We start from the raw sequence: 26,186 nt of genomic DNA on the forward strand, positions 1-26,186 counted from the left end.
AAAATGCCAGTGGTAGTTTGTTAGGGATTGCATTGAATCTGTAGATTGCTTTGGGTAGTAGAGTCATTTCACAATGTTGATTCTTTCAATCCAAGAACATGGTATATCTCTCCATCTATTTGTATCATCTTTAATGTCTTTCATCAGTGTCTTATAATTTTCTGCATACAGGTCTTTTGTCTCCTTAGGTAGGTTTATTCCTAGATATTTTATTCTTTTCGTTGCAATGGTAAATGGGAGTGTTTTCTTGATTTCACTTTCAGATTTTTCATCATTAGTGTATAGGAATGCCGGAGATTTCTGTGCATTAATTTTGTATCCTGCTACTTTACCAAATTCATTGATGAGCTCTAGTAGTTTTCTGGTAGCATCTTTGGGAAAGCCCTGCGGAAAGTAGGCATAGAGGGAACTTTCCTCAACATAATAAAGTCCATATATGACAAACCCACAGCCAACATTGTCCTCAATGGTGAAAAGCTGAAAGCATTTCCACTAAGGTCAGGAACAAGACAAGGTTGCCCACTCTCACCACTCTTATTCAACATAGTTTTGGAAGTTTTAGCCACAGCAATCAGAGAAGAAAAGGAAATAAAAGAAATGCAAATCGGAAAAGAAGAAGTAAAGCTGTCATTGTTTTCAGTTGACATGATACTATACATAGAGGATCCCAAAGATGCTATTTGCCTATTTTTAAATTGGATTTTTTTTGTTGTGGTGGTTATTGGGTTGTCTGAGTTCTTTATATATTTTGGATATTAACCTTTTATCAGGTATGATTTAGGAATATCTTCTCCCGTCAGAAAGTTTCCTTTTTATTTTGTTGATGTTTTCCTTCACTGTGCAGAAGCTTTCTAGTTGGTGTAATCCTATTTGTTTAGGTTTGCTTCTACTGCCTTTGGAGTCAGATCCCCAAAATTTCACCAAGAGTGATGTCAAGGAGCTTACCACCCATGTTTTCTTCTCAGATTTTTATTTTTATTCCTATTTTATTTTATTTTTAATCTTACAGTCAAGACTTTAATCCATTTTGAGTTAATTTTTGTGTATGGTGTAAGATAGTGGTCCAGTTTCATTCTTTTGTGTGTGGATGTCCAGTTTTCCCAGCACCATTTTTGAAGAGACTAGCCTTTCCCCATTTTGTGTTCTTGCTTCCTTTATCACAAATTAATGGACCATATATGTGTGTTATTTTTAGGCTCTTTACTCTGTGCCATTGATCTATGGGTCTGTTTTTATGCCAGTATCATACTGTTTTGATTTTACAGCTCTGTAGTATAGTCTGAAATCAGAGTGTATGATGCTTTAAGCTTTGTTCTTCTTTTTCAAGAGTGCTTTGGCTATTCAGGATCTTTTGTGATTCCATACAAATTTTAGGATTGTTTGTTCTATTTCTGTGAGAAATGCCTTTGGAATTTGGTAGGGATTGCATTGAATCTGCAGATTTTTTTGGGTAATATGGACATTTTAACAGTATTAATTCTTCCAATTCATAAGCATGGAATATCTTTCCATTTATTTTTGTCTTCTTCAGTTACTTTCATCAGTGTCTTACAGTTTTCAGTATATAGGTCTTTCATCTCCTTGGTTACATTTGTTCATAGATATTTTATTCTTTTCGATGCCATTGTTAATGGGAATTTTTTTCTTTCTCTTTCTGATAGTTCATTGTTAGTGTATAAAAGTGCAACATGTTTGCATATTGATTTTGTACCCTGCAACTTTACTAAATTTATTTATTAGTTCTAACAGTTTTTTGTTGGTGTCTTTAGGGTTTTCTATACATAGTATTATGTCATCTGCAAATAGTGACAGTTTTACTTCTTCCTTTTCAATTTGGATGCCTCTTTTTTTTTTCTTGCCTAAATACTCTGGCTAGGACTTATAATATTATTTTGACTAAAAGTGGTGAGAGTGAACATCATTGTTTTGGTCCTGATTTTAAGGGAAAAACTTTCATGATTTCGTCACTGAGTATGATGTTACCTGTAAGCATGTAATATATGGCCTTTATTATGTTAAGGTACATTCTTTTTATATCCACTTGTTGAGAGTTTTTATCACAAATGATGTTGAATTTTGTCAGATGCTTTTTATGCATCTATTGAGATAATCATATGATTTTAATCCTTCTTTTTGTTAATGTGACATATCACATTGATTGATTTGTGGTTGTTGAACCATCCTTGCATCCCTGGAATAAATTCCACTTGATCAGGGTGTATGATCCTTTTAACGTATTCTTGAGTTCAGTTTGCTAATATTTTGTTGAAGATTTTTGTACCTATGTTCATCAGTGATATTGGTCTGTAATTTTCTTTTTTATGTGTGATGTCTTTGTGTGATTTTGGTATCAGGGTAATGTTGGCCTTGTGAAGTGAGTTTGGGAGCATTCCCTCCTCTTCAGTTTTTTGGAAGAGTTTGAGAAGGATAGGTATTAAATCTTTTTTGAATATTTGGTACACTTTACCAGTGAAGCCATCTGGTCCTGGACTTTTCTTTGTTGGGAGTTTTTTGATTACTGTTTTAATCTCCTCACTAGTAATTAGTCTATTCAGATTTTCTATTTCTTGATGATTCAGTCTTAGAAGATTGTATGTTTCTAGGAATTTATCCATTACTTCCAGGTTATTCAATTTGTTGGTGTATAATAGTTCATAGTAGTCTCTTTTGGTAAATTGTAATTTCTCCTCTTTTATTTCTGATTTTATTTATTTCAGCCTTCTCTCTGTTTCTCTTAGTGAGTCTAGCTAAAGTTTTGTCTATGTTGTTTATCTTTTCAAAGAACCATCTCCTTGTTTCATCAATCTTTTCTGTTTGTCTTTTAGTCTCTATTTCATTTATTTCTGCTCTGTTCTTTATTATTTCCTTCCTTTTAGTAACTTTGGGCTTTGTTTACTCTTCTTTCTTTAGTTCCCTTAGGTGTAAAATTTAGGTTGTTTATTTGAGATTTTTCTTATTTCTTGAGGTAGGCCTGTATTGCTATAAACTTCCATCTTAGAACTGCTTTTGTTGCATTGCATAGATTTTGGTATGTTGTATTTCCATTTTCACTTGTCTCCAGGTATTTTTATTTATTTATTTTTTATTTATTTATTTTTGCGTTACGCGGGCCTCTCACTGTTGCAGCCTCTCCCGTTGCGGAGCACAGGCTCCGGACGTGCAGGCTCAGCGGCCATGGCTCATGGGCCCAGCCGCTCCGCGGCATGTGAGACCCTTCTGGACCAGGGCTTGAACCCATGTCCCCTGCATCGGCAGGCGGACTCCCAACCACTGCGCCACCAGGGAAGCCCTCTCCAGGTATTTTTAAGTTTCTCCTTTAATTTCTAACACTGGTGCTAGCAGGTTAGAAAGCGACTGCAAAAATGGTGACTGCTAGTGCTGGTGCTAACAAAATAGATGGGGCAGAAAGCAAAAATGGTACCTGCCAGTGCTTCCATTCCTGGAGAGAGTCCTAACAGATTTCTCCCTTGCTGGCAGATGCTTTAAAATTAACAAATGTATCACATTCACATATGGTCTAGGCGCTTTTCAAACTGTGGCTTTTGTGCTGGATTGCCAGGTGGGTGAGTCTGCATGCAGGACCTTTAAGAGTGGAATCTCCATTCCTTACAGCCCTTTGGTTTTTCTGGACGTCAGCCCTGTTGGTTTTCAAAGCCAGATGTTTTGGGGGCTCATCTCACCAGTGCAAGTCCCAAGTGTTGGGATGACTGATGTAGGGCACAAATTCTTGCTCCTCAGGGAAAAGCTCTGTATCTTTGAGATCCCTTCCGATTGTGGGTCTCCACACCAGGGGTGGGGTTTTCGGTGAGACTGTGTCTCTGCCTCTTTTACCCAACTCAGTGTGGACCTCTTGTCCTTTGCTGTGGAGGAGCTGTTTGGCTAGTTTTCAGGTATTTTTTTTTTTATAGGGAATTGTTCCTTAAATAGCTGTAGATTTGCTGTGTCCATGGGAGGAGGTGAATTCAGGACCTTCTTGGCTGCTCTCTTGAACCACCTCCCCCACCCACCCTTGTTCTTTTTATTATTCTTCTCGTTCTTGTTCTCCTCCTTCTTCTGTATCAAAAAATGTATAATGTGTAGACCCTATGGGGAGAGAGAGACAATTTAAATACAGTACAATAAATGGAAACAGTGTAAGAACAAAGCACTATTGGAGCCCAGAGGAGGCCTCCTCACAATTGAGAATTAAGCTGCAGCTTGAAGGATGAGTAGGAGTAGAAAGGAGTGAACATGGTTCCTTATTATTTCCATTAGCATGATAGCTAATGCCAAACCAGAGTTGGCCTGGCTGATCCCAACTACTAATCATGCAGACTCCAATCCTTCAGACTTTAGCACTGATTGAAATGTTGTATATCTGCAGCCTTCGTTATACAGCCATGAGCTATGTGTGGTTATTGAGCACTTGACATGGGCCTAGTGCCACACTAAGTTTAATTAATTTAAATATCCATATATGCATAGTGACTACCATATTGGATTGTACACATCTAGCAGGTGCTCTAGATCCCTAAATTACAGTAGCTGGTTCTAGGCCCAGTGGGGTCTCAGCTTCTGCCCCAGCTAGCTTTCTAGTCCTCTCTGTAGACATTTGCCCAGGTTACCTCTCCTGCTCTGTGCTTCTTTGAGCTTCACTGCTATAGGAGCTTTGGCGCTGTGTCTCTGCATAAGGAAACTATTTCCTTGTCTAGCTCCAAAATGTCTCTGGTAGGCTTTGGGTCAGCCCACTTTGATCTGTAGTTACTCCTTCTAGGGGTCTAAGTGCTATGGGTGCTGGGAAATTCTACTTTCTCATTGACTGATTTCTATTAGTCCTATTCATTTCCCTCAAAGCACGTTCATGGGCTGGTAGTTTAGGCTCGCTCAGCCATTGAGTGAAACTTGGCTTCTTCCTCCGCTGTTTTAGGCTGACTTCTGGGCCTCATCTCCTTAGGGGCTGGGCAGCTTCCAAGAATAATGCCGGCATTCAAGGAGACCCTCTACCCCATGTCAGTTCCCTTCCAGAGCCAAAAGAAGGCTATTGTCTCTTCCTGTTTCAAAAACCTTCAGACCCCTAATGAATCTCTTATCCACCTATAGTTTTCTAGAAACCAGAAACTCCATGTTTACTTTTTGAACTGCCTCTACTTCCCCAGCACCTTTCACTTTTTGACCATGTAGTTGCCTCTACCTGGCATATCCAAATTAAATGCTCATCTCTTCTCTGAAAACTTCTGTGATTGTTCTGGCCTTTGCTTATCTCCCTTCATGAGTGTTTACAGTACTTTAGTCTCTACCACACATCTTAACAATTGTGATCTATCTTGTGATATTTACTATTAGCTCATGTTAGTCTTACCTGCTAACTTGATTGTGTCACCTGGAAGAAAAGACCTTTTTCATATTTCTCACAGCTCTTGGCATACTGTCAAACATATAGTAGGTACTCAAGACACTTATTTGCTGTTTTAACAGATCTGTTTCAGAAATACTCGGAAATAGGGTTCAACATGATTTCCAAACATGATTGTTTGGAAATCATGTTTTATATGCTTTTAAGTTTTGCTCTCATACTGCTTTTGAAATATAAAAACAAGAACTTGTGTTCTGATATATTTTGATATAAACTTAAGCAGTAGCTTAAAGAATATCACGAAGATTGAATACTGACTTTCAGTGAGGTCATATGCAGGATAATTCAGGTGGATTGTAGTGGATTGTAATTCAGTCACAGGTGATGGGTTTTGAGGACATTCTATCCGCATTTATTTGACAAAGCACAAAGATCACCAAGGAACCAAAACTGGGTTATGGAACTACTGCCCCCGAAATCTCTGAAAAATGAAGCTGTACTTCCCAGCTCTCCAGAATCACGGTTTAAAGATTGCTTCATCTGGTCCCATGCCTGCAGTTCTCATCATGACAGCTCATAGGAGAGACCTATCTGTTGGGAAATCTTATTATGTGTTTTACTGTATTTCATATTTAAACACCACTGTGGTACAGAACTATTTCAAAAGCCCCTCTGAATGGACAGAGAAATATTACCCATTTTCAGGTTGGTTTTCCAAGCAAATGATTCTTGTGAGCCATTTTGAAGAACAAAATAGAAATGACCAAATTCCAGGCATATGGTAGTTTGCTTTCTGGATGTTTGATTTCCAGATTGACTCTGAAGTATACCCAAAGTCTCAGCTCTGCTCTTGTATTAACTGAAGAGAACATATGGGAGCAAAAGCCCAGACACACCCTGACTTTAGTTCTCTGGACTTGCATCATTCCAGGAACTAGCAGTTATTTGCACTTCCTCTTTATTACTCCATCCCTCAATCTGTCCCCAGTAGCCATTTCTGCATGTGCCAATACCAAGGGCTTCAGGGTGCAGATAGAGCCTGAATTTGCCTTAGCTTGGTGGTTTGTAACAACAGCAGATGAAACCCAGAGAGGAGGAGTGGGGAAGTGCAGGAGTCACTAGGGTCTGTGTTAACAGTTAATTTGTAATCAGTAGCCAGTTCTTTGCTTTATTTTCCACAAGAGTCATCAGGAATGAACGAAATGAATGAATTAACTAATTAATCCCTTTCAGTTAGCACATATTCAGGTTGTGCAATGTGGAGATAACTGTGTGGCTTTAAAAAATGACACATTGGGACTTCCCTGGTGGTCCAGTGGCTAAGACTCCATGCTTCCAATTCAGGGGGCCCGGGCTGGATCTCAGGTCAGGGAACTAGATCCTGCATGCTGCAACTAAAGATCCCACATGCTGCAACTAAAGATCCCGCATGCTGCAATGAAGACCCCACGTGCCGCAATTAAGACCCAGCACAGCCAAATAACTAAATAAATATTTTAAAAAAATGACACACTGTCCCAGTCATCAACTTACTTAACACTATTAGCCTTTCGTGAGAACAGTGCCTTGAAGAGTTGAGGACATTGGGAACGATGTCAATGGTCAACTAATTATCGAGGCAAATGATTTTGAATACTTTTTCTTGACTCTTGCCAAGTCAATAGTTGTTACTGATACTGCTCAGTTGTTGTATGTTGGAGGAATTAATGCTGAGTTGGAAGTGACTGAAGAATTACCTCTGAGGAGGTGAGTGATATGAACTCCTGGCAGATTGCTCCACAGCCCACTGAATCATCAAATATGTCATGAGCCACTATTGTGTACCAGACATTGTTCTAGACTCTGGCAGAGTTAGGGCAGTAAATAAGATGAAGTCTCTGCTCCTAGGAAGTTCATACTCTAGTGGGATCCAGAGCACAAGTAAAAGCACTGTATATTGAGAGGGGTGGGCCAGACCTTCATTGGAAGAAGAAAGGCAGAAAACAAGTGTAAAGCTACAGATAGGCTGGTGACGTTTTTCATAAAACGGGAATGATTTTGATGATTTGGTTTATCAGTTTGTTTGCATATCCCTGTGTATTTCTGGAAGTTAACTATGTTTTATTGACATGGTCGCGGCACAATGTCTTCACAAATACCATGCACAGGAAAAGCTTTGCCTAGTTCTTATTACATCAGAGAAAGTGGAGAGCCTGCTGAGTTCCTGCCACTAAGAAGCTTCACATCTTCCAATGTCAAAAATTGTAATTCCTTCTGACCTACAGATTCTCTTAATCTATGAAAACAGTTACAAGAATGGAGGTCACTTCTTTCAACTTCTTAATTCATCATGGAGCATCACATGCGGTTGAGCACCCTGTGGCCAGCACAAAAGCACTCCTCTGAAGACATGAATAGAGGCTGCAGTACAGACCAGACTTGACGTGGGGCTCAACATGGGGCAGGAGATGCCTTCATGCACTTCCTTCCTAGGAGAGGGCTCCTTTTTGGACCACACAGCTGAGCTTGGTTTCATCTGGGATTACTACAGCCCAGAGATTCTCTTGCTTGTTTTAGAAATGATTAAAGTTATAAATTTTGAATATGATGCAGACAATCATATTACACATTTAAGAGCTTTATGGTATCTGTTTGCTTATATGCTGCTTTAATCTACACAATATTTGCAGGTGGCTCCAAAGCCAAATAAAAGTGATTTTCTTTCTAGGGGTGCCTCTTCCATCTGCACAGATAATGTGGAGTTTGCTGTATTATAGATACATATAGTTTTGGGTTTTAATTTTAAACAGCATAATACGAGATGACTTTCATTCTCCTCAGGTTGGTTAAATCTCGATTTAAGAGGTTCTGCCCCTCAGAAGTTGGACTCCTGAAAAATGCTGAACGAGAACAAGAATCAGAAGAAGAGATGTGACTTTGGGCATCCAGTCTTTCTAGTTGAAATTTCTCTTTTTTTAAATTTTATTATTTTTAATCACAGTTTTGCCTTTTCACCTTTTGTTTGGAGAACAACTGGTTGAGAATGATTCTTGGTGTCATGGTATTTGGGGCTTGGAATGGCTCTCCCCAGGTCATCTAAAGTGTGATGCCTACACTGAAAAATATTGTTTTATTTGCCTTATAGATATATATGCTCAGGGTTCCTGGGCTTACTACCATTTGTAACTCATTATAGATGGAATTTCACTTGTTTATCTTGTTGCTGCAATGAGAAATAAATGAATGCATGGACCTTCGTTCAAACACCTCAGATCTTTGTTTTTGTTATTCAACTGCACCCCACCTTTATGTCATGAAGAAGACGCTGTGTGACACTGAAATTCCTTTTTGTGAGAAATCTCTTTCTGTAGCACCTGCGTTCTCCCCTGGGAAAAGCAAGCCGGAAGTCATCCTATGATGTACTCTCTCAGAGAAGATAAAAGGGCTGATCCACGGTTACAGAAGGGCACATGGTTGGTAAAGCCATGAAAATTTGGGAAAGGAGAGTCGTGATGTTATCCAAAGAGTAAAAAAATCATCACAGCGTAGTATGGCCACCATGCCCTCTGCTCTGCGAAAATAATTGAAGGGTTAAAACAAGGAAAATCCTTTAATGGAATACCTAGGTAAAAAGTCAGAGCCCTTCTCTCATTGGTGGACTAAGTAACCTCCAATGGAGAGTCAGGAAATCTTTTCTCATTCTGGCTTTACTATTCACCAGCCTCTAGGGTTTTAACATTTACCATGGCCTTCTCTCTGATGTTAGGGAATTGAATTGGATGAATCAATTTCCAGCTGTCACATTTTATGAATCTAGGGTCTCTGAGACAAAATCGAAGTTAATTTAGTACCATATTAGTCAGAAAGGCCAGTCTCTGCTGTGACAGGAAAGAAAAGGAGTACTGCAGGAGTCTGTGATGGTTGACTTGAATATGAAGGAAAAGAGGCAGTGTAGCGGGTAGCTGGAGGTGTCACATGGGCAATTAAAACCTGAAGCTCCCTGGCTTTCCAGAAGCACTGACAAATCCAGGAAGCTGCCCCAGTCTGGTCTTATCACATGACACTGAAGAGGGAGGTGAGTGGATTCTTTAGGCCAATGAATTGGATACATTTCTTTTTTTTAATGTAAGGGTTGAAAAGAGCAGATGTGAGTGCCTACATGTTTATCTTGAACAATGCAATCAATAGACCTTAATACATTTCTGGCATATGAAATGCCCACATGCCGTGGTCCCCAGGTGATCATGGCATTCTGCGCCATGTGTGTCCTGTATTTTAGGGTTCTTTTCCTTAGCCCAGCAAGTTTCTATGATTTTGACAAGTTTGTATTTCAGAAGAGTGAGCTGTCAACTGCAGGTTACGTGAAAACGGCATTGCTGGTATCTAGGCCTGAGCAGGAACTCTAGGAATAATTAGCATGAACCAGATTAAGACTGGAATTTTGAAAACTGTAAGTGTAAATATACTAGCAGTCTTTATGAGAGAGCAGAAATGTCCATTCCTGCAGTCTCTGCACACAGAGAACACAAGTGAGATGCAATCCAGTGAGTTCTCAGAGGAGGAACTTCTGGTTCAGGTCCAAGTCCATAGTTTGGGGCTATCTTCTAGTCCCTGAAATGAGCAATAAATTGAGCATGATTATTATAATTTTATGGAAGCCTTCACCAAGGAAGGGATGGAGGAAGGGTGCCCTCCCTTACTTTTGCTTGTATTTTATCTCAAATCTTCCAAAAACCTGGGGTCTCAATTCCTGAGTTTTTGCCAAACCCCTTCATGGGTATCCCATGCTTGATTTGCCATAACCAACGTAAAGAGACTCTTTTTTTTTTTTTTTCGCGGTACGCGGGCGTCTCACTGCTGTGGCCTCTCCCGCTGCGGAGCATAGGCTCCGGACGCGCAGGCTCAGCGGCCATGGCTCACGGGCCCAGCCGCTCCGCGGCATGTGGGATCTTCCTGGACCGGGGCACGAACCCGCGTCCCCTGCATCGGCAGGTGGACTCTCAACCACTGCGCCACCAGGGAAGCCCAAAGAGACTCTTTAAAAAGACTCAACGCAATATAACCACGGCTGTTAATGTGATAATACCTCTTCAGTGATTTCTGTGATCTCTAACTGCCTTTGCTTGGGAAACTGCAGCCTCTGATGGCACTACCAGCTCATTGTTGAAGTGGGAGATCAGGTTATGACCGTCTTGGTGTCCTCCTCATCATCTTGTCACTTTAGGGCTCATTAATCAAGGTTGTATTGATTGTATGTTGGATGTGGATTAATAATGTGGTTTAGGAGTCACCGGGGCTACAGGAACAGTGAAAATAAAAGCTGAGAAGTGACAAGTTCTTCCCAGTACATGGAGTCAATAAATTAAAAAGCATGAAAGAAAAGTCTGTATACATGGAGAATAGATCCAGAAATTCTATATTCTTTCTAATGTGAATTCCAGATGGGAAGATTGAGAGAATAGAGGACATGCGTGAAATAATAGAAAAGAATTTCCCCTAAATAAATAGCAGTGAAGGGAGATTTTTGCTTTAAGCTTAGAGAGGTGCTTCAAGAGATGTGCAGTGAATAGAGTGATTGGGTTTCTGGACCAAACTGGTAAAAATGAAAAAATATAAGCCATTCTTATACCTTTACGTTCATGTGATGAATATTATTATTCTATTTTTAAGTCTAGCAAATTTTAACACTCAGTTTTAAGGAGACTTTAATGTTTGGGGCACAGCTTTAAACTTAGATAATTAGATTTCCCTTTAAACTTCTTCACTATATGAATTAAATATTTTTTGTATTCTTAAGTACTTCAATTAACCAACAAATCTTCTCAAGTTGTTATTATTACAAATCTAATTTCTTAAACTTATAAATGTGGTGAAACTTAAGTTTTCTTAAATATTCCAATACTGTATAAACTTAGTGAGATTTCAACTGAAACTCGCAAGTGTAAATTTGTTAGTCAATTGCACACTTATAAATTGAACTTACAAGACTAATCTGCATAGATGAAATTATAATATTTGTAAAATTATAAATACCTAAAATGCTACACATGCATCATTCCTTAAGGCACAAATATCAACATTATGATTTTGATGCTCTTAAACATTTCTGTACTTAGCTCGAGTCTTTCCATGTTAAAATAGGCTTACTGTTAAGGAAATGATTTGTTTATGACAGACAATGTCAGGGAACACCTAGTCTGCTTGTTGAGATATTGGACCCAGATGTTGAATGGGACAGGATTCTTGGCAGTGACCCTAATGGCATGTGCTGAATGCAGTTACTTATAGTCACTACGTCAAACCCTCCACACAGGCTGTCTCCCAGTCTTGCACAGCACAGGGAAGGTGCCTTCCCCAGCTGGAGTCATACTTAAAATTGCCTGTCTTTTCTGCCTACTCATGAAAACCTGCCATCCCCACCCAGGCTGTCATGTCATTTGATGGGATTTCATTATTCTTTAGCTCTTAAGATATTAACTATATTTCCTTCTAAGAGTAAAACTTTCTGAACTTGAGGTAGTATTGCCCATTTTTCCCATATATTTCCTATCTGATGAGACTGCTTCCTTTTTACAGATGTTAAGACGATAGCCTAATGAATTCTAGGTCACTCTCTTTTAAAGATAATTCAACAGCTCTGAGCTGGGCTGTCAGTATTTCTGAGCCTTTAACTCTTTAAAGCAGGGACAACACAGCTGTGTTCAGTGCTGGTGTGAGTTTTGGGAGGAATTGATATGATTAATGCAAAAGGTTAGAATGGAGGCAAGAAAGTGCCTCTTACCTGCTTCCTCTCATGATCTTGAGCTGTTCTGCCTGTTTTCAAGTGTCCTAAAGGGAGGGTTAAAGATCTTTACTAAGAAGCTGGGGATGGAGCCCAATATAATCCCCCACTTGATAACTGGTGTCTGAAGCCAAAATACATACAGGCTCTAAAATGCAGAAAGAAGCCCAGCCACGTAATCAAGGGGCTTAGCAATTGAGGTTGGAACAACTCTCTCATCTGCTCAGAAACTGACTCAGGTTCCCTTGGCCTCTCAGATCAATTCTAAATTGCCTAGCAACTGCACCTGAATAAAATAAAATCACTTTGAGTGTATTTCAATATAGAGTTATACTCTCATATTGTCTAACATAACCCCTGTACCAATCATGCTGACTGCTCCCTGTTCCCTAAAACTTGTTTATTTTAATTTCCATGTCTAAGTTGTATTAACCACACTCTCTTCCCTCCTCCTCTTTGCAGCCTAAGTTCTGGAGATTCTTTAAGGCCCAGTTCAAAGCTTTTCTTTTCTGCTGCTTCATACCACACCTTCCTGTTTAGAAATTCCTAAACAGGAGCCCAGAGAGCGGATCATATGCTATTCAGTCCTCTAATTATCTCTGCACATACATGCTTCCTTCTTACTATATTATAATCTCCTAAAGGCAACCACACTTTTTTCGTCTCTATTGTAGCGCCTAAGAAATCCTTCTCAACCTGTAGCATTGAAAGGTGAGCTAGAGTGGAAAGGAGAGAGAAAATTCAAAGGAAGATATCATTTAGAGAAAATAGGTCCTCAGAGGTTGTCTATGGGTGAAGACTCAGACCAGAGTTTGTGACTTGTCTAAGATCATGCTGTCAATTAGTGGCCAAGCCCGGGATGGGATAGATCAATAAATCTCCTGACCCTGGGGCTGGGGGTGGGTGAGGGAGAGAGATGGCTCTTTCCACTTCAGAGGCTACATGACTGCACGGTGAATGGCTCAGTTCTTTCTTAAAGGGACCTGCCTTATTCTTAAGACCCTCTGTCCCCCAGCCCTGCTTTCCACACAAATGTTCCATTCAGAGGAAAAGACTTTGGCTTCTGTTTGAATATCTCTGGTGATTTGATTCTGGTCAGAAATTGTCTTAGTCAGTTTGGGATGCCATAATAGAACACCGTAAGCTGGGTAGCTTAAACGACAAATGTTTATTTCTCACAATTCTGGAGTCTGGAAGATCTGGTGTCTGATAAAGGCCCACGTCCTGGTGGGAGAAATAGATTATCTCTCTCCAGTCTCTGTTTTATAAAGGCATTAAGCCCATAATGAAGGCTCCACCCTGATGACCTAATTGCCTCCCAAAGACCTCACCTCCAAATATACCATCACGCTGGAGATTAGAGTTTCAACACATGAATTTTGGAGGTACACAAACATTTGGCCCATAGCAAAAATCCAGGAGAGGAATCGCCAGGACAGGGATGACCAGGACACTCTATTCTTCCCAGCTGATACCTTTGCCACTCCCCACCCCCCTGAGAAATGTGTCTACATTTATTTCATATCTGATATGCCCACATTATGGGTGAATGGCAGAGTACTGAAGTTACTGTGTAATAGGCTTAACAGCAGAAAAAAACAATAGTAATGATGCTACCCTCTAGTGGCAAAGCATGGAAACACAATGCATAAGCCAAAGTACCAGGTTCACATCTCAAAAGAAGCTTCCTTAACCCAAAATCAGACCACAAGCATTGTTAGAGGAAGAATTTGGGTTATTTAAAAATATCTTAGATTTTAATTTATTAGTACTCTAACCCATTATGATGGGTTGAATTGTGTCTCCCCAAGTTCGTATGTTGAAGTCCTAACCTCCAATACCTCAGAATGTGACCTTATGTGGAAATAGGGCTGTTGTAGACATAATTAATTAAGATGAGGTCATACTGGAGTAGGGTGGGCCCCAATCCAGTACGGCTTGCGTTCTTAATAAAAAGAGGAAATTTTGACAAAGATACACACATAGGGAGAATGCCATGTGAATAGGAAGGCACAGACCAGGGTGATATGTCTACAAGTCAAGAAATGCCAAAGATGCCAGCAAACCACCGGAAGCTAGGAGAGAGGGTTAGAACAGATTCTTCTCCAGCACCTTCAGAGGGAGGGAGCATGACCCCACCAATAACTTGATCTTGGACTTCAAAGCTTCCAGAACTGTGAGACAATACATTTCTCAGTTAAGCCACTCAGTTTATTGGTACTTTGTTACAGCAGCCATAGAAAACTAATACATTCATTACTCTAACAATAACTTTAAGTTTAATGTTTTAGACTTCAAAATAAGGCATGTATTTGAACTGTAAAATGGCATGCTGAAGGTTATATGGAAATGCCAGTGATGAAGATATTATCTCTAAGTTTTATTAGCAACCATAAAACGTGTTGTCTTTATTGAGAAGCTGCTGACAACCTGGTTTGGTTACACATTTATGCTCTTTCCACTTCAGAGGCTTTATGGCCCGCTCAGGTTGGCAAGTTTCCTTAACTTTTTTTGTCCAACATTCCTCAGGAAGGTAGAGTTTACACTTATAGAGTAAATCATTTATGAACTAGTAACTTCTGCTCCCATTGCGGAGCACAGGCTCCGGACGCGCAGGCTCAGAGGCCATGGATCACGGGCCCAGCTGCTCCGCGGCATCTGGGATCTTCCCAGACCGGGTCACGAACCCGTGTCCCCTGCATCGGCAGGTGGACTCTCAACCACTGCGCCACCAGGGAAGCCCGCTCTAACTTTTTATATGCTTGCTCTCTAGCTAGGTAACAAACTCCTTGAGTATCATATAATATTATTAAGCTTTCTGGGGATTACGGTCCTTATCTAGAAAATGCATGGTGTTTATTACAAGATGCCCCCTGTATTAGCCAACGTTCTCCAGAAACAAAACCAATAAGATATATATAGAGATAGATAGATAGATAGATAGATAGGTAGGTAGATAGATAGATAGATAGAGAGAGAGAGTTGATTTATAATGTTGTGTTAGTTTCAGGTATACAGCAAGGTGATTCAGTTATACATACATATATTATTTCTTTACATTCTCTTCTACTATAGGTTATTACAAGATATTGAGTACAGTTCCCTGTGCTATACAGTAGGTCCTTGTTGGTTATCTATTTTATATGTAGTAATGCATATATTTTAATCCCAAACTCCTAATTTATCCCATATATATATATGTAACTTATACATTTTAAAGAACTGACTCATTGTGGAGGTTGTCAAGCCCAAAATCTGCAGGGTGTGCTCCAAAGCTTTTCAGAAGGCTGGCTGGGAAGGCAGGCTGGAAAGAGTTGATGCTGCAGTTTGAGTTCAAAGGCAGTCTGCTGGCAGAATTCCCTCTTCAGTGGAGTCAGTGTTTTTATATTAAGGCTTTCAACTGGTTGGATGAGGGTAATCCACTTTACTCAAAGTCTACAGATGAAAACATTAATCTCATCTCAAAGATACCTTCACAGAAACATCTAGAATAATGTTTGACCAATAACAGGGTGCCAGGGTCTAGCTTAGTTGACACATAACATTAAACTTCATAGCCCCCAGTGAATTCTGCCTCCTTGAATTTGTGCCTTTTTGTAGCTCCCTCCAACATTGAATCTGGACAGGCCTTATGATTTTCTTTGACCAGTGGAATGTGCTAAGGGCATAATGTAGCAAATTATGGTCTTAGACTTTAAGAGGCCTTTCAGCTTACACCGTTGCCATCTTAGAACCCAGCCTGAATGTGAAGGAGGCAAGGCTATTCTGTTGGGAAATCTTCAAGGAGGAGGAGGTCATTGAGAAGCACAGACCATGAGGTAGAGAGAGGTCCAGTCAACTTGGCCTTTCTGGTCACCTCAGCTGAGATCCCAGACATGTGAGAAAGGCCATCTTGGATCCTTGAAGCTGCTGTCAAACTTCCAGATGACTTGGCTAAATGATCATGTGGAGAAAAGCCGTCGCTGCTGAGTCCTGCCCAAATTACCTGGTTATGAGCAAATAAATGGTGGTTGTGTTTTCAATCACGAAGCTTTAGAGTGGCCTATTATACAAAAATAGATAACTGATGTCTGTGCCCATGATTTCTGTAAAATAATTATACTAAATGGAGAGATTTAGGATCTAGAATATTTTCTTGTTAAGGTATAAATCATAGTGCTTTTTGATGAAGGACATTGAAAATATCAACTCATCTTGCCTCAGCTAAGCTTAAGATTTCATATTACTATTTTCAGAAGGACTAGTGTTACATGGGACTAGTATTTCTTGGCTGAAGCTCTTGTCTAGTTGCTATAAATTCTGGATTTGCCTTTCACCTGAATCAGGGTTTCTAGAAGGAAAAGAATAAAATCAAACTATTTCCCACACTATGTTTCTTAACCTAACCCACAATGGACCATTTCTATCTTCTTTCAATCCTGACCACGTACCTGTGCCCATTAGCTCAGATATGGGGGGTGAAAAAGAGGAGAAAACAGGAAAAGAAATATAAAAGGAACAAGTCAGAATAGATGAAGAGAGAAATCGAGGTTCTCTGGAGCAAGATGCAAAAGTAAATTTAAAACTAAGAAAGAATTTGAGGGTTCCTTTTCTTTCATCTTCTGGGGCATGGAGAGATGAGCTCAGGGTTACATTAAACAGAGTCCAGCATCTTGCACACGTACCTGAATTTCGTAGGCAACAAACTTCTACTAGTGTTAAGCAGTTACTTCCTTCTATGTATCCATCAGCCCTTGAGATCCCATCTGGAACATCTTGCTCTGGGCAGTGTAGGAGGCACCTGAAGAACAATGGCGTACAGAGCAGAGGAAAACCAGAAGGCACAAGGAAGAAAGGTGAGTGACTTGGTAACTTCCTCTTGGCCCAGAAAAACTTTTTTGGATACCTTTCTTCCTGTCCTCCATTGACCGCCAGGTAGAAACAGAGGATGGTAGGGTTGTGTATATATACAAACAGGTGAGTTCAAGGGTTTCTCTGTTAGCAGGGGCTCAGACTCTTCACTAATTAAGGGGTAGCTAATGCCACTGGGAGGCTTTCCAATGGAGAAACTCAGAGGCTCATCTCTAAGGTATAACAGGTGGGGAAGTTGAGGCTGGACTTGGTCATCAATGCCATGGGAAGTAAGGTAAGCAGGTTTCTGTGTACTTAACTCTCTGATGGGAGTCACAGTCCAGATGGTAGGGAAATAAAAAGAATTTCAGAACTTCTTGACAGTTCTGGGTATAAACTCATTAAAATCTGTTTAAATTGGGGCTTCCCTGGTGGCGCAGTGGTTGAGAGTCCGCCTGCTGATGCAGGGGACACGGGTTCGTGCCCCGGTCCGGGAAGATCCCACATGCTGCAGAGCAGCTGGGCCCGTGAGCCATGGCCACTGAGCCTGCCCATCCGGAGCCTGTGCTCCGCAACGGGAGAGGCCACAACAGTGAGAGGCCGCGTACCGCCAAAAAAAAAAAAAAAAAAAAAAAAAAATCTGTTTAAATAAATGAATAAGATAAAACAGAATGGTAGTTTCATATGTGACAAAAATACAGGCTCCTTATGAATTTTAGCATACTTATTTGAATATCTGGCAATCTTTAAAGCCATGAGATTTCCCATAAGCATTAACAAAGGAATGTCCTATTACATGAAAAAGCCATTTAATCTCTTGCCATTTGCTAATTTACTGCAAAGCATTCACTCCCTTTGGGAGAATTACCCTAAAGGGTAATTCTCACCAAATGTCTGTGGGCATCATGTTGGGGGACTAATTAAAACACAGATTGTGGGGCCCCACCCACAGAGTTTCAGATTCAGTAGGTTTCCTGTTTTATTTAATGGATTATAGTATTTTATAAGCATCATTTATTTTGATGCTCAAATTGTCCCCCATTTGGTAGTGGGGGGGTCACTTCATGCTGGAGTCTGTGTCCATTTAATATGTACCCGTCATTCCTTGAACGCTTTTTTGCTTTCTGGTATAAGATACTCTAGGCTCATCTTGGAGTTTCCCTGCCCCAGTCTTGGAATTAGCCATTTTCCCAAGAAGCCATATTCCTTTTAGTGGAAAATTGTTTTTAGATCAGAATCTGAGCTTTAGGTGTGCTTATTGCTAATGGGGTATAAATACTTCCAGGCCCTATGAGTGGCTAGAGCTAGACAATATATGTATGTAAATGTGTTATTTATTTCATAAATATGCAACATATACATTTTTGTGTATTAACATACCTTGCACCTATGTTTACTTCTATACTATTTATATATAAAATATATTTATTGAATATATATTGAAATATATATTATTAAAATATATTTAAAATCCATGAGTTTGTATTGATATATACATCCAATTCCAATTCAATGCTATAGTTTTTTTTAAGACACAATGGAAATTATTTAGGTCAAGTATTAGAAATAAAAAGTAATATCGGGCTTCCCTGGTGGCGCAGTGGTTGGGGGTCTGCCTGCTGATGCAGGGGACGTGGGTTTGTGTCCCGGTCCGGGAGGATCCCACATGCTGCGGAGGGGCTGGGCCCGTGGGCCATGGCCGCTGAGCCTGCGCGTCCGGAGCCTGTGCTCCGTAGTGGGAGAGGCCACAGCAGTGAGAGGCCCGCGTAGCGCAAAAAAAAAAAGTAATATCATACACCTTCTTTGAAACACTTGTCTTTGTTGTAGTCAAGTTTTCCTCTTTTGGATAAGAAGCTCAGGACTGCATTTACGCATTTTTCTGACAGCCACTTTCCCTGCAGGATATTGCTTCTTTCAGAATTGATTGCATGTAACTTTGTTTCTTTCTTCACATTTCTGATTACTTGTTTTGAAATTCTTATGGAAGTCAAGTTTCTCCCTTTCCACAGTTGTAACTCCCTTCTAGAGTAAGGAACTTGGCTCTGATTATTCTTAAATGTTTAGCTGTTTGATCATGCAGTATGTAACCAATCTTTAATCTTCACCCCCACCTCCACCCACGTGTGGACACCCTTCTCTTCCTGCCTGGGGTATGACTCCCTATTCCAGGCTGCTACCCCATGTGGATACCCTTCTCACTAACTATGGCTCTGACTTCCCACACCAACCAGTCCACCCATGAAGATGTCTTCCTGACCCCTCTCGGTCTCTGAAGGACTGCCCTCCTCTCTCTGCTGTAGCTTTGATTTCCCACATGGGGCTATCTCTCACCTGGACACGTTCCTCACCCCTTGCTTCTGAAGCCTCATGCCAGGCTGCCTCTCCCCATCACATGGATGCCTTATTCACCCTGCTTGGGGTCTGACAACTCATGCCAGGCTCTCCCCCGCCTTTTGCCCTCCCCCATTGTGGATCCCCTCCTTACCCCGCTGGATTCTAAATCTGCACTGGGCTTCCTCAACTATGATTTTAGGACTGAAATTTTCAGGAACAAAAGGCCTCAGATAGGTTGTTTAAAATATGAAGAAACAGAGATTCAAAAGCTTATGTAGCTTGTCCTGGGTCACAGAGCAAATGAGACAAAGTCAGTACAAATCCAGGCCTCCCTGAGTGTAAGCTATGTGAGAGCAGGGACCTTGCCTCTCTTGTTCACTATTTTATCCCCAGCCTGTAGCGTGACGTCTGCATGAGTAGAATGAATGAATAAATGAATTATTCCCTGTTTAGTTCTTTTCCTTTCCTTCTTTGTCATCTTAATATGTGTGTGTATATAAATTGATGACTTTATATATTTGTCTATAACCAATTGAAATTCATGCTGTTATATAAATGTCAACATCTAAATTTCTGTGCCTAGGGATTTCTTCTGTTTTATGAATTTCTAGAGTTCCTAGCTGGATAGTTGGCCTATAGATAAAGATACGAAAGCACTAAAAAGCTATGGCCACTGTAACATCCCAGAATTCCAGCACTTCTGTCAGGTGTGGAAGAAAAAATGTCTGAGCACCACCAAAGTCAGTTTTCAGTCACCAGTGTACAACCCCTTCAAAATATCTTGGGGCTTCCCTGGTGGCGCAGTGGTTGAGAGTCCGCCTGCCGATGCAGGGGACACAGGTTCGTGCCCCAGTCCGGGAAGATCCCACATGCCGCGGAGCAGCTGGGCCCGTGAGCCATGGCCGCTGAGCCTGTGCATCCGGAGCCTGTGCTCCACAACGGGAGAGGCCCGCGTACCGCAAAAAAAAAAAAAAAAATCTGGAACCCTACACGAGATGAATACCATTACCACATGGCAAACATGAGCCCATGATCAGTGCCTATAGTCATACAGTTCAATTACGACCATTCTGCAGATATTCATGCAAGACAGTGTTTCCAAAGCATATTCCTAAGAATGCTATTTCTGAGAGATTCTTCTCGAGAAGAGGGTTCTGTGGTCAGATAATGCTGGCAACTTGATAATTCACAAGGTGTTTGAACATTGAAAGGCTCTGAGAAATCCTAGAATTGAAGAAAGCTGTTACCTTTATGTCACCTAGTGTCACCCAGATTTCCTTAACCACAGAGCTCCTGTTGAGAGCAATACCACCCAAGTCTCATTTCTTCATTCGTGCAGTGGGTAACAGTATCTGTTCCATGGGGTTATTGTACATATTTATAAATGAGATACAGTTATGTAAAGTGCATAGCATAGTGCTTGGTATTCTTTTTCTTACATTTTCTATTTATTGAAAATTATTCCCTTTATTATTGAAGAAATAATAGATATATTTATTATTGTAATAATTGAAAAAATAATAAAGGCATAAGGTGAAAACTTCAAATCATAAAAGGGGTGTAAAATGAAAAATACATTTCTCATCAGATCCCTCAGATTCCCAAGAGGAATTTTTTTATGTACACTTCCAGACATTTTCTGTGCATGTACATGTAGACATATCAGAAACAGATATTTTTTAATCTATTCACAGTAAATGAGATAATGGATTCACCTTCATCTATTTTGTGTTTTGGCAACATTGCCTCTAAGTTCTTCCATTTTGGGATACACTGGTATGTTTTTCTGAAACCCCTGGGTGAGGTAAAGTTTAGAGCCTATGTGTGTGTCCCCTGCAAGCTTTGTTTTGATGAAGTGAGCATTGTAGAGAACAGGGAAAAATACATAGTTGTTTGGGGGTTGAAAAAATTCAGCTTAAATGTGTCCTCTTTTGTAAAACCTATCTGAATCTACCAGGAACAGAACTCTAACTGCATGCATTCATTCATTCTTGCAGTTGAGAGTGGAGAAGGGGTAGGGAAGAAGAACATGGGCCTCTGGGCAGGAGAGGGTCAGAGCTGCAGCTGCAGAGACACCAGCTGACAGTGACTCAGATGGTGGCTTGGTTTGCTACAGCTGCTGTAACAAAGTACTACAGCTGAGTGGCTTAAACAACAGAAATTTCTTGTTAAGCAGTTCTGGAGATTAGAAGGCCCAAATCAAGGCATTTGGCAGCGTTGGTTCCTTCTGAGGCCTGAGAGGGAAGGATCTGTTCGCATCCTCTTTCTTTGGCTTGTAGACGGCTGTCTTCTCCCCATGTCTCTTCACATCCTCTTCTCTCTATGCATATCTGTGTCCAGATTTCCTCTTTGTATAAGGACATCGGTCATATTGGGTTAGGGACAGCTCTAATGACCTCACTTTGACTTGATTACCTCCTGTAATGACCCTATCTCCAAATAAGGTCATATTCTAGGTACTACTTCACCATATGAATTTTTAGGGGAGCACAGTTCAGCCCATAACAGATGGGCCGTAATGCTGTCTTCAGTGCTTTTCAAAATTCATGTGCCAGTAATGCCCACTCACCAACTGTAGCTGTCAAAGTATGGGCTTCTTAAAGACGTGCAAGTACTGGAATCATGAGTGGACATCACTGTTCAACCTCAGTGGACAGTCTGGAGTGCCTGCTGGTCTACCTCTGCTAGAGCCTCCTAACAAAACACAGGAAGCTGAACCATAGGTGATCCCCAGGTCCACTGCCTTCCTGACTTCTCTTTTTTTTTTTTTTTTTCTTTTTTGTTCCCTTCCCCACTTCCTTGCTCCTCAGGACATTTACACTTTGACCCAGTTAGCTATTCCCTCCCTTTCTCCTTTATCGCCCTGAGTTATCTTCCTTCCGCATAACCCCAATCACTTTTTTCATGTTCTCATTCAGTGAAGGATGAGGAAATTGCAAGCAGACTGTGTACCTTTTATTAGGTGATTTGAACTGCTTCCTGCCTGAGTAACCTCAAAAATCCTAAAAAATGAGGACATCTGACTGCTAGAACCCTGAGAGAAGGAATTATTTTTTTTAGAAGAGTTTTTGATTAAAGTTCTTGGCTCAAGAAGAAAAGCAGCACAGTGGATCTGTGGTTTGGATTCCCCATGGCTTCCTGCCATGCGTGTAACCTCAAGGTGCTGGTGGCCACTGTGTGTGGGCTGCTGACCACCATCGTTTGGGGATTGGGCACCTGGAAGAGTGTAATCAGGATCCAGAGAGGTAATGTCATCCTGCTGTGTTTAATTCAGAGCAAGAGAAGGTATTGAGCCTTGGTCCCTGCCACCTGATATACCAGTACCGGAAAGTGCCATGTCTAGGCTGAGACTGCCCACCGTTTATGAACTATAAAAGACAAGGGTCAATTGATGGCTAGCATACGGTTGTATATACATGAATACATGCGTGTAACATGCGTGTGTGTGTGTGTTAAGTGTGCAGGGTGACGAACAACAGTTGAATTGGCCTGTTCATGTTCTTTTAACACCTGACTGAATGAATAGCCGAGTAATAATTTAAATCATTCATAGCACATGTTTGGGCTTGTTTAGCTAAATCCAAGGAAGGAAAATAGTTATGGACACACACACACACACACACACACACACACACACACTCACACACACACATTATTAAACATGCAGAATGAAATTTCATTTCAAGAAGAAAGTTTAGGAATGTTTTCATTAGGACTGTAAAAAAAATGATCTTATGTTTTGCACACAAAGTTCCCACTTTTCAGGTGTAGAAAACTAGTTAAAAATTAAGATCATTTAGAAAACAATTTTCCTGGTTAGTCAACTATTTGTTAGTCACCTGCTATGTGGCAGAGCTGAGCCTGAGAAGGGGAGGTGAAGGCGGGCAATGGTGTGTAAACAATGATGTTAAAGGAAAGCCCCAGAAACTCAGAACAGAGATTTTCCATAATACTAATGCTGGTTCCTTTGTGCCATGGGGTTTTCCATAAAGGGATCCGAAACTGGATGTGCTGAGCATTCCCTTTTGTAAAAAAAAAAAAAAGAGACAGAGAGACAGTTTCTAATGAAACTGAGTAAGTAAGGGTAAATAATGCCAGTCAGGAAAGGGCAGGAGAGATGGTCTGCCCCCAGAGAAGGTAACTGCAGAGGACAGAAGGTTGGGGGAGCACAAACCATGCCTGCAAAGATCCACTGTCAAGGACAAAAGGAGTCAAATATGTTGGCTGCAGATGGAGTGGTAGCTGAGAATAGATCTGGTTTTTCCCCAAAGAACATACTTAGAGAATATTATATTAATAGGATTTAGAGAACAAGCAAGAAAAAATTTATCAGAATAAAAGCAGTACAATTTAAACTTGGAGAAAATGTGGTTTTGTTTACGTAAGGTTTGTAGAATAATTTGAGGTTTAAAAAAATTATGAACTATAGGTTTCACCCTATTAAGGCTGCTAAATTTACAAGACCTAATTTAAAGGGTATACTTTTAAGAACCTTCCTTCCTTCCTTCCTTCCTTCCTTCCTTCCTTCCTTCCTTCCTTCCTTCCTTCCTTCCTTCCTTCCTTTCCTCCCTCCCTCCCTCCTTCCTTCCTCCCTTCTTGCCTCCTTTTCTTCCTTTACAAGACATCTACTTTTAAAGGGAAATTTGTGGTGAGTTATAAAGAACACAGGTACGATAGAACCATTAAAACAAGGACCAAAGTACAAAAACACTGTAAGGAAGAGGACACGTTTGGGGATAGAAAGTAAATGAAAATCAAAGGCTAGAAGGAGTTGCTAAAAATAAATACAAAACATATCCCTGGGTTTCCTGAGGGCTAAGGCCCCAAACGTACGATAATAAATAATAAAGAACCCATGTTTAACAATAAAAGCATACCAGCTCCTCAGAAAAGATGAACGTTTCCTTGCTCTGGCTGATTCTTTTTTGAAGTGGCTCTGAGGGACATCCCTCAGTTTTTGGGTAAACCCAGTGGAAAAGGAGGAGGTTTTCAGTACCACCTAAAGAGAAAGATTGAAGGACCGGTATTGTTTGCTGTTACTGTTTTGCTTTGTTCACTGTATTCAGACTTTGTCTTAGTTGGTAAATTCTGGCTTCTCCACTTCACTCCCTACCTCTCCAGTCATTCTCCTCCGCCCCTCCCCATCCCGTCTCGTCCCATGTCATGGAAGTATTGAACGCTCTCACTTTAGTCCCTTTACCTGGGCATAGAGATGAATTGTTTTTAAACTTATTTTTTAAGGGGAGGGTCATGGATATCTCTGAGAAACCGATGAAAACTATGAATGTCTTACTCAGGAAAAATATACATAAACACATACACATAAAATTTGGGGTAAATTAATTTTACTGCCTTCAAAATTTATTTTCAATATAAACAGAATATATATATATCTATGGTTTAGGTTTAACATATTTATATAAACAAGTTATATCTCTCTCGCTTTTATTTTCTATGAAAAAGTAATGGCCTCTGTGTAGAAAAAGTACAAAAAAATTTAAATTCTGCAGTAAGTAAATTTCAATTAGAAGTCGCTGTTGTTTGGCTATAGAGTGAACATCAATGTGGCTATATGTATACTATTTATATGTTTCATTTTTATAAAACGTACTGTTAATTTTTTTTTACTGTATTCTAGGTACTGTGCTAAAAAACTTCACATACCTTCCCTCATTTAATCCTGACAACTGTCTCTGAGGCAGTTATTACTATACCCATGTTACAGTTGCTTGGCTTTCATTTTATTCAATTACATACTCCCCCAAGAGGCAAACATGATAATAAATCAAACTCATGTGACTGTTCCTGGAGGGCAGGTTGCATTTTGGGGTTTAAGAAAAGTCCAGAGAAGTCTTTCCAAGATGGAGGAAGCTGGGTTTTAGGCAGCTGTACTTTTATTCAATTTTAATCCTGTTGTTGTAAATCTCTGTTCTGTAGCTTTACCCGTCTCCCTTCTTGCTTCCTCATATAATCACTCTTTAAATCAAGAAAATAATTCCTATGAAAGGGAAGGGATTTTTTGGAGGAAGAAATTTTATTTTATAATTGGCTGAGGGGCATGCATTATTTTAACATCAGAATCAGTGATGTTTAAGTTGATGATCCCGTTTTACAAGTCACTTTCTTAAAAGATTCTCTCTTTTTTAAAATTCATCAATTTTTGGTTGCGTTGTGTCTTCATTGCTGTGCGGGCTTTCTCTAGTTGTGACGAGCTGGGGCTACTCTTTTTTTTTTTTTTTTTTTTTGATATTTCAATTGTTTTATGAATCAGGAAAATAGCGCTTTTTTTTTTCCTGGATTTTTTTAAACATCTTTATTGGAGTATAATTGCTTTACAATCGTGTGTTAGTTTCTGCTTTATAACAAAGTGAATCAGTTATACGTATACGTATATCCCCATATCTCTTCCCTCTTGCGTCTCCCTCCCTCCCAGTCTCCCTATCCCACCCCACTAGGTGGTCACAAAGCACCGAGCTGATCTCCCTGTGCTATGCGGCTGCTTCCCACTAGTTATCTATTTTACGTTTGGTAGTATATATATATGTCCCTACCACTCTCTCACTTTGTCACAGCTTACCCTTCCCCCTCCCCGTGTCCTCAAGTCCATTCTCTAGTAGGTCTGTGTCTTTATTCCCATCTTGCGCCTAGGTCCTTCATGACGAATTTTTGTTGTTGTTTTTGTTGTGGTGGTGCGTGGGCTTCTCATTGTGGTGGCTTCTCTTGTTGCGAGGCACAGGCTCTAGGCGTGTGGGCTTCAGTAGCTGTGGTGCACGGGCTTAGTTGCTCCGCGGCATGTGGGATCTTCCCGGACCAGGGATCGAACCCATGGCGTCTGCGTTGGCAGGTGGATTCTTAACCACTGCGCCACCAGGGAAGTCCTACAAGTCACTTTCTTAAAGTAAGAGACTAGGACCTTGGTTTAGTGAATTT

General features: G+C 40.4%; 2 protein-coding genes across 4 annotated transcripts in view; both read left to right on the top strand.

Moving 5' to 3' along the window:
• TMEM45A (transmembrane protein 45A) overlaps positions 1–8,573 on the top strand; it is a 101,254-nt gene extending 92,681 nt beyond the window's left edge. For 2 of the 3 annotated variants that reach the window (XM_060009858.1, XM_060009857.1), the window contains exon 6: positions 8,153–8,573. In XM_060009858.1, the coding sequence (XP_059865841.1) occupies positions 8,153–8,246 (94 nt within the window). In that variant the 3' untranslated portion in view covers positions 8,247–8,573. Of the gene's footprint in view, positions 1–7,596 lie in introns of all 3 variants that reach the window. The other variant, XM_060009859.1, reaches the window with a different exon arrangement.
• Positions 8,574–22,386: 13,813 nt separating this feature from the next.
• Positions 22,387–26,186, top strand: part of ADGRG7 (adhesion G protein-coupled receptor G7) — an 88,983-nt gene continuing 85,183 nt past the window's right edge. Inside the window, 1 exon segment of the mRNA XM_060010127.1 lies at positions 22,387–22,517. Coding sequence (XP_059866110.1) covers positions 22,387–22,517 — 131 coding nt within the window.

Source organism: Delphinus delphis, chromosome 4, assembly GCF_949987515.2.
Source record: "Delphinus delphis chromosome 4, mDelDel1.2, whole genome shotgun sequence".
Taxonomy (NCBI): domain Eukaryota; kingdom Metazoa; phylum Chordata; class Mammalia; order Artiodactyla; family Delphinidae; genus Delphinus; species Delphinus delphis.